Source organism: Molothrus aeneus, chromosome 12 (genome assembly GCF_037042795.1).
Source record: "Molothrus aeneus isolate 106 chromosome 12, BPBGC_Maene_1.0, whole genome shotgun sequence".
Lineage (NCBI taxonomy): Eukaryota > Metazoa > Chordata > Aves > Passeriformes > Icteridae > Molothrus > Molothrus aeneus.
The window spans coordinates 21,242,880-21,257,534 of NC_089657.1; the positions used below are offsets into that span (position 1 = coordinate 21,242,880).

Sequence of the window (14,655 nt, forward strand, 5' to 3'; positions counted from 1 at the left end):
ACTCTTCAAGAAATCTTTTCTGTGTAGACTGTTGAGAGAGGGTGGATAGGGAGGAAAGATGCAAGTCTCAAGAAAATTTTCCAGTAGATAATCAAATACATGGCCTATAATTTTTTATCATCATGGACTTCAGATATATGATTTATTCACCAATGTAAAAAATAAACCAAACCCTAAACAAGGATAAGTCCTTTTCTGTAGGTCCAAAAAATACTCACTGATGCATATCACTAATTTTCAACAATCCTAAAAAACTCTGTCTGTATGGAGCATTTCTTCCTCTCTGTCAATATCAGAAAATGTACAAGGCTGAAGAGGAAACAAAAGTTAAACCAAACCATTTAAAAATACAGTACTGTGACAGATTTTATTTCATTTTGATTGATACTACATGCTTACTACGACTAGGAACAGACATGCCTTTTTTTTTTTGGTTTGTTTTAGACTTTTATAATTTTTTTTAATCTATATTAAATGTTGACCTAAACTTTGCTGTGCCTTGGAAATCTGGCTCAGGAGTTAACTGCAGGAATTTTTATTTAAATAGATAAGCATTTATGTTTGAAAATAAGACAAAAACAGGTGAACAGGAAAATTAAATTACAAATTCGGTTCATACAAATATCTCTTACACTATGTAATAAATCCTGTTAATTAGCTGAGGTCTTTTAAAAATTCTTAAAATACTTATGAAACATTATTTACAAATTATATAAATAAAATCTAGGCCACTTAAATTAACCAATACAACAAAAAAGTCACCTTTTTGTATTGTACGTACTAAAAATGTTTTTGTTTATTGATCATAACCCAGTTTGCAGTATAAAATGTTTGTTCACTTACATCAAAATGGGTTCCAATAGAAGGAAGGAAGGTATTGTTTCCAGAAGAAAGCAATCGATATAATAAATGCTTAAAATCAATGAGACTTCTTAATGTTCTGTTCTGCACCACTTGCAGTCATTTTTAGAAGTCCCTTCTACACTATTTGTCATTTGAACAGCTCATCTCAAAACAGCAGAGACATGGTTTTAGCAACAGGAAAATACTCAGTACATTGCTCACACATCACAAAGACCTTACCAGGAGGGCGAGGCAGAGAATGGAATGTCAGTGGCCAGCACAAGCCTTTACAACATTTAACTTAAAAGGCAGCATTTATAGAACTAATCACAGAATATACACATCCTGCACTCAACAGCAATCAAAAGGACTGGAAAATATACATTTAGGAAAACAAGACTGATGATTTTCCACTACCTTCGTTAAAATTAATGCTTTGCTCCTTGCCTTTTGTTTTAAAACCAGCATTGACACCACCACCAACTATAACTACTTCTTTCTTTAACATAATATATGGCAGGTAACTACTGTACTTGAAAAATGTACAATAAAAGGTGAGAAACCACTGAACTTCCTATGCAGACACATGAAAATATAAAGCCATATAGATTCCAAAGTGCCATGAATACCAAATTCAAGTGATGGTTTATAGCATGTAGGAAAGAAACTAAATGAAACTTGCTCTATGGGTTGCTGAGCCCTTCAGCTGTATCCTCAGTCTCTCCTTTGGCAGCTCTGGTGAGAATTTCCATCCATTTCATCTGCAGCTCTTCATCTTCTGCACTGAAATAGAGAGTTTGATGGGACTGGCAAAGCTTAAAAACGTGCTTCAGATCAAACTTCTCACCAGAACCTGGTAAACTGACTTCATAGCCAGGCAGAGGGATTGGACGTGGGCTTCGTCCATCCTAAAGGAGAGAAAACAAATGTAAGGATTCAGGACCAAAGGGAGTTTGAGGTGGGAGGGGGGGTACACTGCATGGAGCCAGCAGGCACACACTGCAGGAAGCACACAGATGCAGTCCCAGGCTCCTTGTTCAGCGCTGCAATGAAAGAAGCGGGGACAAGGCAATACCGACTGCTCAGCTTAAACCAGCAAAAAGCAATGACTTAGTGGTGCTTTATTCTTACGTCACTGATTTCCTTTCACAGTAAATATGGCCAGGGATTTTCATATAATTTCATGTAACTTATGCGCGTGCCTTTTACAAAACTTCCTCTGCATTAGGTACAGGCAATGGCACCCAGCCTAGAAGAGTTTGATGTTGTCCCTTTTGAACATCATGGGATATTTTGTAGGATTGGTTAAAAGGAAGCAATTAAGCAAAGCTGGACCCTGCGAGATACCAAGGCAACTAAAGGGCAAGGGAAAAGTCTTTGACAGAAAAGACAATTTTTGATTTTCAGTAATTTATGATGCTTTTGAGAGATGTCAAGAAAGCCAGTGCTAAAATTCTTGACCATCCTTTCATAGCCAGATTCACTCACACATCTAAGGATCAATACAGCTCTCTAGCAGTCACATCTTGAGCATCAACCAACTCCTCTCCTAATCTCTCAAGAAAGACATATTTTAGCAAGGCAAGGTGTGCCATGGCCAAGCAACCTCTTCAAGTGCTCCCAGCAAAGTGTTTCTAAAGATGAGTCCCCAAACTGAAGTCTGAATCACACAGGCATCAAGCATCTGTACAAAGCTGCCACCTTCTGTAGCAGCTGCTTGTGTTGCAGCCCCATACCAAAGCTAACGAAGCATCCCACAGAGAAGTGGCAAAGTCATTCTTTTGTCAGCCCACACCAAATGCAGATGACTTGGTAAATCTGGAAGAGGACCAAAACTCTGAGAACAATGGTCAAAAAAGTTGCCTACTTTCTCCACACTTTGTCTAAAATAATTAAAGTATCAAAACTGCTCACATTAATGCAGACACATTCATGAACTAAATTGGCAAGAAATACAGTCAAAAATGTATCACAGTTTATTAATACAGTTTATCAATACAGGCTTCTTGATTTATTCATCTATTGCTTGTTATTGTAATGCAAAAATGCCAGAGTCCAATTGCTTGAAGATCAAGCACTGTTCAACGAGATTTAAGGCAGCTTTAGGCTAAACACTGAAGTTACACTCAGTTCCCATTTGAGTGTAACTAGTTGTCCTAAATGAAGCACAGTTTCTATTCCCTGAAACCACAGTCACATCCCTAAAAACAGGAAGGTCTTGCCCATGCAGAAGAACTGGCATGTACAGAGCAGCTCCTGCACACGTGGCACTGTTCAAGCAAGCAAACATGAGACTGATGAACACAAATGCACAAGAGCACATGCATGCTCAACCATGCCTGTTTCACTGGTCTTGGTTTGGAAGAGTAGACATTTAGAGTTGTCAAATGGAAAATTGTAGGTTGCCCATGACAATGACAAATGATATTATTTGTAGCCACAAAGTGCACTGTTGGAGCAAATTGATGTTTGAATTGTATGTGTTGCACCTACCCAACATGTGCAGACACAGGCAAATTAAGCAGTCTGCCTTTGGTCTTGCATCCTCCCTTAATATGCTGCCCTTGACACTTTGTCTGTACCTGCCTGATCCAAAAGGAAGGGATTTACATTATCTCTGAAAAGCTGTACTACTGAGAGGTAAAGGTGAAGCACTTGGCCTTGAGGAATACCCCACCCCCAATCCAGACTTCTCTTTGGGACTAGCAGCATCTGTGGATGTCCTTTGCCGCTGAGCCCTTCCTCCTACCTGAAGCCCAGCAAATCCAGCAGCTATTATGCGCCCATGAGGAATTCCAGCCTTATACTGAGCATGTAAGTAGGATTTACAGGCCTTATAAGAGAGATGAAATTCATGTTTTCATTTTAAGAGCCTACAGGGTTTGGTTGGTTGGACTGTATTTAAAAAAAAAAATTTCTGTGTGCAACATAGTACAACTGCAGGATACTGGTATTTCATCAAACCAAAATACCCAGTGCTGAAAGAACTTCACTTTAGGGCTGATTACAATAATTTTCCTCAGATAGTGTGAGTGACAGATAAAAATTTAGTGGATGTGTAATACAGTCAGCAGTCACATGCACTGTGCACTCATCCTGACTCTCAGCGGCACAACACAAATGGGTTATTTATCTAGGTCATTAGAACAGCATGTATTTATTGTTTTGTTACAGCCATTGCAACATCCAGGGTTTAAGATTTGGGAACAGAATACTCAGTGCCACCAGACAGGCAGTTCTGTTTCAGGCACCCCTGCATACAGACACGCCTCTGGCACTGCACAGTTCTTTGCAGTGTATAAGCCCTTTGGACAACAATGACCCACCAATGGCATTATCCGCCTCCTACTTCCAAGTGGGCTTAGAAAATCCATGTTTTTTTCTACCCAAACTCTACTCTTTATCCACTCATGATCTAACCCCAACCTTACACAAGTCATCGAGAGACTCCTGTGATCTTCAGAACCAAAAAAGGGCAAGCAGAGTTAAGTGTAGGGCAAGGTAAAGCTTCTACTAAACAGGATCAACAGGCAACCAAAAATACCAAACTTCTCAAAAAACCCTGAGATCAATTTCAAACTTAGCTACTCCCTTATTTTCTAAAAGTAAATCACATTTACATGATGAATGAAAAATTTCTCTTTATAAAGCAAAATTTTCTCTTGGATCAAGCCTGATCTGATATATATAAATATAGCTATATATCCGATATATACATAAATACAGCTAATGTACTAGTACAGCTCTAGCTATACTAGTTTTACCCTTCATATTTCTTCAAAATCCATTACTTTTCCAGCTATCCTGGAAGCCTTTGCACATCTCACTCAGGTAAGTTCATGTCAGAGCTTTGCAAATAGCTGTGCATTTTACAAGGCCAACAGCGGCACACGGTTCAGGTGTAGTATTTGTCAATCAGATAAAGGGGGAGCTTTACTCTGAAATGCTTTATAAAATCACAGGGAAAATTTATTTCCTTGACTGATCCTAGCCACAAACAGATGCTACTAAAAAGAAAACCTTTTTATTGCTACAACTACAGCAAGGTAATTGCTGGCTGAATTCAGTTCCATTACTACTTCCATCCCACACAGGAGATAAAACAAAGCTGTGCATAAATGTGTCAAATGCCAAATGCAAAACTGGATATGGGGAATCTCCTTTCAGCATTGTTGTTCTTCAGTGCTAAGGAAGCATAACAGATATTTCTGGTTTGGATATAGATGTTTCTATCCCTTGATTTTCATCACACACAAATGCTAGTTAGCTTCAACAGTGTATTTAGAGACAAAAAACTTTTATAAATGTAAGTATTTCAATTAAAGATAAAACCCCATGATGCTATGACAAGGAGTTTTGTAATTTTTCAGGCTGAAGAACATCTACATTTTCACAAATTCCTCTATCCCATCAATCCAGAACTAGGTTTAAAAAAAAAAGCTTGAACCAGCAGCTCCAGCAATTGCAATATCCAGCCTCCTTTCCAGCTCTATATATTTAACAGGAAAGTGCTTTCCCTAATGACAGCTTAATATAACCCTTGACTACACCTGTATAAAACCTTGAAAAAGGTAAAGCATAACCTAATTATCCTTGTTTTGTCCTCTTTTTTTTTTTAAAAAAAATTGAATGAAAAAGCAATGAGCTTTAATATTTGGTCACAATGGTATCAGCAGTAAGTACAGATAACAAGGTAACCTAAAATCTCTGAGGTTTTGTGCTATCCAGAATAGGAAATTCAGTTCTGTTGTTGAAACCAAGCCAAATCCTTGGACCCATTTCTCAGCTCAACATGTTTAAACTTATGCTTTTCTTTTTCTGTGTGTTAGCCCTCATGAATGCCATCTTACCTGGCTGCTTCCTTGCAGATACAGAACAAGAGGTTCACTCTTGGGGATGGTCACCCACATTTTGGTCCAAGTCTTCCCTTTTTCAAGGAACTGGAGGTAGCTGCTGAAGAGGCTGTTTTCAGCCACAAGGATGCTTTGCTTCTGGATGATGGGGAAAAAATAAAACAGACCCGTTTCCATTTATGTTTAAGTGCACAAAATAGTTAAAATTAAATATAAAATACTCAAGTGGTGCAGAGTCAAATAATACTTGAGGGCAAATGTTGGATAGGCCAAAACCAAATAAGAAATTAATAATTATTATATACAATTAAGAAATAGCACAATTCCATGCAACAGAGGCAGAGGCTGAACCACCATTCCCAGCAGACATGAAGCTAAATTCAACTTCCACCCAGTAAATTGAAAATGGTAATTAAGATGATGCACCTCATTTCTTGCTTAGCAAAGTAGGCTGGGAGATGACTTCAAATTAATGCAAAGGGTTTATTAACAGAACCTCTTGTGCATGGTGGAGCCAAATCAGAGTGCAAAAAACAAAACTGAAGAAATTGTTGGGCTCTCATAGAAAGCAAAGAAAATCAAAATTCCTGTTTGCATTAGGATTTGCACAGAAGCCTTCTGAAGATTTCTGGCAGCTGCTAATAACATTTGTTAAGTGGCAATCTCTTCAGCTTCTACTAAGCTTGTTAAGAAAGTTTAATGTAAATAGAAGGGAAAGAAAAAGCCTGACTTTTCTTTCTATACACTGGCTTTCTTGCATTTTACCTCATCCTTTGAAGATTTAACAAAAAAACTAGCAGCCTGAGTAGAGGAGGGGAAAATGATACTTTTCCCTGGGTTTTTACAGCATTTTGTTGTAATCTCCTTTCTGAAGTAAAGCCATGGGTCCCATTTCACTGGTTTGCCTCTCAGCTTTTCAGATCAACAGGGCTCTCTCTTCCTGTGTAGGTGCAGGTTTGCACCTGCAACTTTTCCTACTGAAATAGTGCTGCAAAGTTTGTCATGAGATATCACAGACTGTATTGGCACCCATAAAGAGCTCATAATCTGTAGTCACAGCTGGAGCATGTATCACAGAATGGCTGGGGTCAGAGGGGACTGTAAAGACCATGATACCATATCTGAAGGTTCTGATGAGGTCAGCTTCCAGATCCAGAACTTCTTCTGCACTCTGCAGACCCAGCAGCTCAGGCCAAGGGGGACCTGCGGCTTTACCCCCCCTATTGCTGAGATCTTGGACGTGTTTAGGTACAAAACTGTCAAAGTCCCCAAGCAACAGAGTTGCTACGTGGAATTAAAAGTGAAAAAACAGATCTTATTTTTTGAAAAGTTACTATGCACAGCTCAAGATTGGAAATACACCATAATAAAAAGAAGTCAGAGGGTTTTCCTTTTTTTTGTAAGTTTGGAAGCTGAACCTTAGCTGCCAAACCTGTATGCATCCTTGTGTAATCAGCATCCTATGATGAATGCTTACCATCTACAAACAGCATCCAGGCTGCAAGCATGTTCAATAAGATTTATAGGTCAGAGGATTAAATACCATGGTGGGCAGAAAAGAAAACAAATTTGATTAGCTTTTACTAAATACACTAAAAAAAGAGAGAGTCTCACAAGGTTTCTTAGCCAAAGACTGTACCTCTGCAGCTAGTCTTTTCTTCTGTTCCCCAACTGCTTCCACCCCAGGGCTGCAGGGGCTTGCTGGGAGCTGCAGGAAACACTCTTTACACACGCGATTATGGCGGCTGTTATCTGCAAGTGGCTTAAACTCAGAGCATTTTGCACAGATCACCTGTAACAGACAGATGTGTTTAATGGTGTCATGTTTAAAGCACAATCCTTTATCAAAGAATTTGACTTACAGAATGGTTGTTAGTAAAGCAAAATTCAATGAAAGCTAATGTAAATGTAAGATAGAGAGACCAATAGAATATTCACTATATCTACCTCCATTAATAATTAATGTGCTTGTGATCCCATGCCATATACCAAAATACCAAATTAAGGAAAACTTATGTCTTTGGGGAAATACTGTATGACTAACATCATGCAACTTTGCTTTTTTTGCCTTTTCTTACAAGCTTTTATAAGTCAAAAAGAGCTTAAGTTGACAAAGCAATTAGTGCTTTTTAATGGTCTAAGAAAGACTCATTTTCAGAATGAAAGTGGCTGACATTCCTCATCAATCAAGGACATCCTGGAGAACTGAGTAATCCAGAAAGTACCAACTATTTTAAGAACATAGTCCAATATATATTATCCATAAAAATTATTTGTCTGTCTGATCTGTCTCAGCTGCCAAGCGCATGCAATAGCACATTGGGCCCAAGGAACCAGTGCTTGGAAACAATGCTGGATCTTCAGCTCCAGAACCTGTTTTCATGCTAAAAATTTGTCCCTAATACACCTGCTCCAGGGAGACAAACTGTCTCCAGGGTGTCAGCCTGATGGACATCCATTCTGAATTTCTGTACAATAATAACCAAAAACCCACAGCACACACATATGTTGTTATATGGTTCACTGCAAGACTCTATTTACTATATGAGGAGGACTGCCTGAAGTCAGGAAGTGTTACCCAAACAAAAGCAAGACAGCATTTTTAGCAATATGATAGTCTTTCCTTCAGAAAAATTAACTTCTTTAATTCGAATGCTATTGCCACACCACAAGGCATTGCACCAAAAATGATGGTTTAATGATAAATTACTCATTTTATATTTCTTGTTATCCCTTTGTTCCTGGGGGAAAGCCATTATTTCATTTCTTTAGTAGCACTGATTTTGCAATGGGATATTTTAAACCCCAGAAGTGTATTTCATGATTTAATAAAAGCAAACCCAGAAGACTGAAAATCCCAACTCTAGGGTAGAAATGCCTCCTCCACAATTTAATTTCAGTTGCTGAGACTGAGGTTTCCTTTAACACTTTAACTATACATTTAGATCTCTCTGCAGCTGAAAATTTATCTCTACTTCAAATGACTAACGTTATTTAAATAACATTACTCTTAGTTACATTAGGAACACTGAATGAGGTTTCAAATAATTTTGCAGAAATCCATCTCATCTTGGCCATGGCTGATTTACAGAAGAAAAAAAGGGAATTCAGGCATTGATAAATGGCTCTAGGGGAGGTGGCTAAGGGCCTTCAGTAACCCAGCCTCTGGGATGGATTTTCTTTGGTTTTTCAAGCAGGAGGAAAACACTTTTGCACAACATTTCTTTAGGGAAAGAAACGAATAATCACAGAGTATGCTGAGTGGAAAGGGACCCACAAGGATCACCAAGTCCAGCTCCAGGCCCCACAGAGGGCATCCCCAAGCGTCACACCCTGTGCCTGAGAGTGTTGTCCAAAATCTCCTGGAACTCTGGCAGATTTGATGCTTTGACTGTTTCCCTGGAGAGCCTGTTCCAGTGCCTGACCACTCTCTGGGGGAAGAACCTCTTTCTAACATCCACCCTAAACCTCCCCTGACACAACTTCAGGCCTTCCCCTTGGGTTCTAGAAAGAGATCACAGAAAGAGATCAGAGTCTGCCCCTCCTCTTCCCCTCACAGAAAGTTGTTGACCCCAGTGAGTCTCCCCTCAGCCTCCTCTTTTCCAGGCTAAAGAGAAGAAGTGCCCTCAGCTGCTCCTCACATGGCTCCACTTTGCCATCTTCACTGCCCTCCTTTGGATGCTCTCTAATAGCTTAATACCATCTTTAATACTGCATGTTCAACTGTTCATTTTAGCAGAGCTGCTGTCTGGGTGAAGCAAGGCTGTCTAAAGGCCATTGCTTCTGCAAACAAACTACAACCCCCTCCCCAGATATACGCCCATCCCCACAAAAAGCACCACCTTTCTTTCTATCCACTGAGGCACTGAATTTGCCTTTAAACCGGCACAAACTAGGACCCTTGCACCAGTTTTGCTGCTTTCCCCCCTGATATCCAGAGAGTAAAGCAAGTGGAAAAACCTGCTCTGTCAATGACTTGCCATGAACCAGGATGTCTTTTAGCCCCTACACTGATAAAATAAAAAATTGTCTTCTATGGTCTCTGCAGAAGAAACCCAAGAGCTGAGCACGCTGGGATACTTACAGCCCCACACTGCTTACAATGGTGCCGCCTCTTTGTGATGGAGTTGAAGCTCTCGCTGCAGCTCTTACAAGACTGTTTCTCTTTTTCTCGCTTGGATTTGGAAGATTTCCTGGAGGAATCACTCTGAAATTAAAAGTACAAGTATGTGATTAAAAAATAATGGCAACATTGTTCATAGATCCTCTTTGGGGTTCACAACATTTTAGGAAAGAATTTGCATGACTCTGCTGCTTGCCTCAGCTGGAGGGCTGGCTCAACCATCAGGGATCTCAGGAGGACATAATGTGGTCTCAGCCCCTCTCTGCCCACTCATCTCCTTACCACCATGGAGCAATCTCCTCTCCTTGTTTGTCAGCGCAGAGGTGGAGGAATGGCCAAGGTGGGCATCTCAAGAAAACTTCTCTTCCAGCACTCACCCTTTCCTTTTTCAAGGTGCATGTTGACTTTGTGAGTGCGCTGTAAACTTCCCTCTCTTGGTGGGAAGGAGATGTGAAGATTTGGGGGAAAATGGCTTGACTGAAGAAGTAAATGTATTAGGAGTGGACTTTGCACCACCCAACTTCAAATGCTTAATTTTGAAGTTTTCTTAGTCTCCCTCCCAGCATAAGATGAAGCATAAGGCTCCTCAGGAAGGCAGGGACACCTCTGCCAGGGACCTGCACTCTCTGGGACCTGCTGTCTAGATGGCCAGGCAAGGTTAGCCTCTAAATCCAAGCCAATACCTAAAGTCACTCAGCAAACCTTATTGCACAATTTCCTGATAAATTGAATAGCATTACTGGATCCAGCATAAACTGGACTTCCCATGCCTGGAGGTATTTAAGGCCAGGTTGGATTCAGCTCTGAGCAACCTGGTCCAGTGGAAAGTGTCCCTGCTCATGGTGGAGGTTGGAACGAGATGATCTTTAGGGTCCCTTTCATCCCAAACCATTCCATGATTCTATGATTAACATGCCAACGTGCAGATCACAAAAATACAACATGTCATATAAAGATGTCTTTAAGTGTTTGATGAATGCCAGCAACATTTCACAGTATTTCTCAACATTGTCAGAATACAGTGAGAACAGAAGAGTTTGAAACATTGCTATTGTAGCTGCAGAAAAAAATAATAAAAATTAAAAAGTCTTTATTACTTGGCAAATTCCAGAGAGCTATTATAAAAGAAAGACTTTCAACAAAATGTTATTTAACGACTGACACTGAAAAGGAATTTAAAAAAATCCCTTTCCATTCCTGTGAAAAAGATGAGACCTTCCCGCACTGGCAGTGCCCTCGTGCCACCCAGTGATGGCTCAGGTGACTTTATCACAGACTCATAACACATGGTCTGAACAAAGAGGCTTTTGTAGCAAACAAGGATACACATTATAACTCACATTGTTCATCCTAGATAAATTTAACAATCACTTTGCAACTGTGTCATTTATTACACAAGCTACTTTATTTACTGCTGATGCCTTTTAAAGGAGGTGCTAACACAGAGCCACCCTCGCTTCAGCATCTTGATAATAATGAGCTTGAATAATTGCCATATTTCTCACCTTTCTCAATATACCCAACTCTGTTTTGAAGCTGCTAAGTCTGACTGGAAAAAACACATAAAATCTGTTCAGAGCCAGGATCTACTTCTTTCAGACTAGGCTGTTTTGACTGCTAATTTGCTTTTACTCTACTGCATTTAACTCTCTAAATCTTGACAGTTTCCTTGAATTTTAAAATTTTGGTGGAAAAATAGCATATATCCCAGCAAGAGGTACAACTCATGTGACTGCAAGATGAAGGCCTATGGCAGGCCTTCTTAGGTGAGCAGACATCTTGAACTTAGTGAACTATGCAGCCTCCATTTGCTTCTGAAATGCAGGGGAGAATCACCAAAAAGCTGGTAGGAGCAGCAAGAAAAGCAGGGGGTTTAGAAGGCTGCTGTTACCATTACTTATTACTTGCTATACAGTCGGAGAATCACGCAGTCCCAGAATGGTCTGGGGTGGAAGTGACCTTAAAGTCCATCCAGTCCCACCCTGTCTTGGGCAGGGACACCTTCCACTAGCCCAGGTGGCTCCAAGCCCCAATGTCCAACCTGGCTTTGGACACTTCCAGGGATCCAGGGGCAGCCACAGCTGCTCTGTGCCAGGTATTTCATTCTGTCTGGGCTAGCAGGTAGAAATTCAGCCCCAATGTTGTTCATGTGACTCATAAATACAGTCTGACAAGACTCTAACGTGAGCAGATGCATGAGCTACAGAGCAGTTTCAATTCTTTTCCTTCTCATTATGCTCTTAGAGGTGTATTTTCCATTTATAAATTAACTACCTGGAGCAACCCACAATGGGGTTGCAATCAGCAAGTGTTTCTGGAAATGCTAACTGTAAGTGAAAAATAATTTTAAATTATATAGCAGATTTTGTACTTTGTATCTTTTAGTTTGTTTCTCTACATGCCAAAATTATATTGGCAAGACTGTGTGTAAGACATTTTCCACAGGCTCACATTTCCTCCTGCATACAGAAGTCTGAGCATAACCTGCACTAGCAGTGCAGAGCAGCAAGAGAATTCAGCAAAGAGGTACCATGATGCAATAGACAAGCAGATGATCCTTCCTGCAATAGGACTTCATTGTCTGGTTATGCAAGCGTGAACGTGAATGCTGAAGAAAATCCCAGAAGCCTCTCAGGCAAGCTGGGGAAGCACAGGAAGGAGCTCCCAGTGTGCTGGCCACCACTACCACCAAGTGGTTTGCACGTGAAGCTGTTGACCACACAATGTATTGCTTGTGCTCTCACTGATCTGTACTAAAGGGATGTCAGCACTAAAAATTCATATTTTCTGAAGCTGCAACTAACATTTTTATTCATTATTCTCTTGATATTATTCATTTTTAGCAAAATTAGAGCCCAGAATCAATATTACAAAATTTAGGATATTTTTGTCTTTTTGATCAACTCCATTTTTTTTTTCTATGTCAGGAATTAAATTTTTCTTTAAATACACGATTTAAGGAAAATTACTTAACATATCAAGATATGCTATCATATGTAAATCACTGACACAACAATTTATAATCAACTAAAAAAGATACAAGTTTTTTATTTAATTACAAATAAAATGTATATACTTAAGACCAACCAAAATTTTTATGTAGGCTTGGGGTTTTTTTAATACTTTAAAACATATTTTTTTCTAAGTAGTTCACTAAATACAGCATCTGCAACTCAAGGCACAAAACACTAATCACAAAACTGACTGTAAATAAAGTAAAAATTGTTAAGTGAAAATATTAAGTGAAGACAAAAAATAACCAGCAAGGAGCACACTAATCACAAACCCTTATAACTTGGGTTTTTTAATAGGTCAGGTTGCTGGCTTGTTTAACAGCTTTGAATTGACACTGTGCACTCTACCAGAAGGTTCCAAGCTTGGCCAGAGGTCTGGAGGTGCTGCTAAATGGCTCTTTAGTTCCTAAAATCATCATGCTAATACAAAACATCCTACAGCATGTCTCTACAGGTAAGGGTATTTCTGGTGGTTGGTTGTTCTTGTTGAGGCTAATCTTGAGTAAATTCAACTAACCCTAGGCATTTCCTGAAAATCTTTTATTCTAGAAGAGAGAGATAAGAACAATAAAAAATAGACCTTATTAAGGACTCAAACCCTTGGTTTGATTCAGCAGCAGTTATAGCCATTTTACTGAGCAAAACGAATAATATCTTGAAAGTATATTTTGCTTTCGTGGCAGGCAATGTTTTACAGGCCAGAGATACACAAAAGTACTATCATCTCTTCCTCTGCATTAGCAGAAACATGGAAAGCATACTGTGGAAGAAGTGTTACTCAAAATGTGGTTCTGGAATGAAATCCTGAGTTATACAATGCAACAGCATTAATCAGATAGATTTCCTGGTATCTTTTTGCCGTTCTCCCTTCAATCAGTATAGCTCCCTATCACAATTTAAATACATGCACACAAAACCAACCAACCAACCAAAAAACCACCAAAAATCCTCACAAAACAACAAACAAACAAAAAAGCCCACACAAATCTCCCTCTCTCCAAACCCAGTGCTACAAATTGAAGGAATCAACTCTGATGTGTGTGCAGCATGTATCTACTACTGAAGGAGTTATATTGCTTTAAGAAGTCTATTCATACTTTGAGGAGAAACCTCCTCATATCCAGCACTGTTAATAAAGTAATGTCAACTTTCTAACCCAGCAAATTGGTTGAAGAGTTTATTTCCTGGTTTTTGTGACACATCTGAGCAGGATTCAAATTCCCCGATGCTGCAAATGGCAACTAGCTGTGGGTATAACTTAGCCAGGAAACTGCACAGCTGAGGCCACAGACAGCAGGATATAAACTCTATAAAACCTATATTGAAGTATGATTATTTTTTCCTGCTGTAAAATAAACATAACCCACCTCCCAACACTGCTCTGACTAAAGTATTAGCTTCAAATTACTCACCCCTCCTAATGCACCACCACCATCTGCTCCTGGCATTGATTCAACTGAGCTGGTGCTGGCTATCTGAGGAGAAAGAGAATGACACAGAACAGTTTCAACATGGACATTCTTCCTCAAATATATAGGGAAGAGGGGAAGGGAAGGGAAGGGAAGGGAAGGGAAGGGAAGGGAAGGGAAGGGAAGGGAAGGGAAGGGAAGGGAAGGGAAGGGAAGGGAAGGGAAGGGAAGGGAAGGGAAGGGAAGGGAAACAAGGTGGGGGTGGTGGGGGAAGAGAAAAGAAAGAGAGTTTGCTTTCAGCCCTCAATTCTTTGCTTGTGAGCACACTTTAATTTATAGAATCAGATCACAGAACCATAGAATGGTCTGAGTTGAAAGGGATCTTACAGCTCATCTTGTTCCAGCCCCCTGCC

At 39.8% G+C, this 14,655-nt stretch overlaps 1 protein-coding gene across 5 annotated transcripts in view; it reads right to left on the minus strand.

Moving 5' to 3' along the window:
• Window positions 1-348: 348 nt before the first annotated feature.
• Window positions 349-14,655, minus strand: part of FGD3 (FYVE, RhoGEF and PH domain containing 3) — a 92,454-nt gene continuing 78,147 nt past the window's right edge. For 3 of the 5 annotated variants that reach the window (XM_066557915.1, XM_066557916.1, XM_066557918.1), the window contains exons 15-19: window positions 14,246-14,308; window positions 9,781-9,903; window positions 7,336-7,488; window positions 5,694-5,834; window positions 349-1,751 (exon numbers count right to left, since the gene is read on the minus strand). In XM_066557915.1, coding sequence (XP_066414012.1) covers window positions 1,527-1,751; window positions 5,694-5,834; window positions 7,336-7,488; window positions 9,781-9,903; window positions 14,246-14,308 — 705 coding nt within the window. In that variant the 3' untranslated portion in view covers window positions 349-1,526. Of the gene's footprint in view, window positions 1,752-3,336; window positions 3,430-5,693; window positions 5,835-7,335; window positions 7,489-9,780; window positions 9,904-14,245; window positions 14,309-14,655 lie in introns of all 5 variants that reach the window. The other 2 variants (XM_066557917.1, XR_010784365.1) reach the window with 2 other exon arrangements.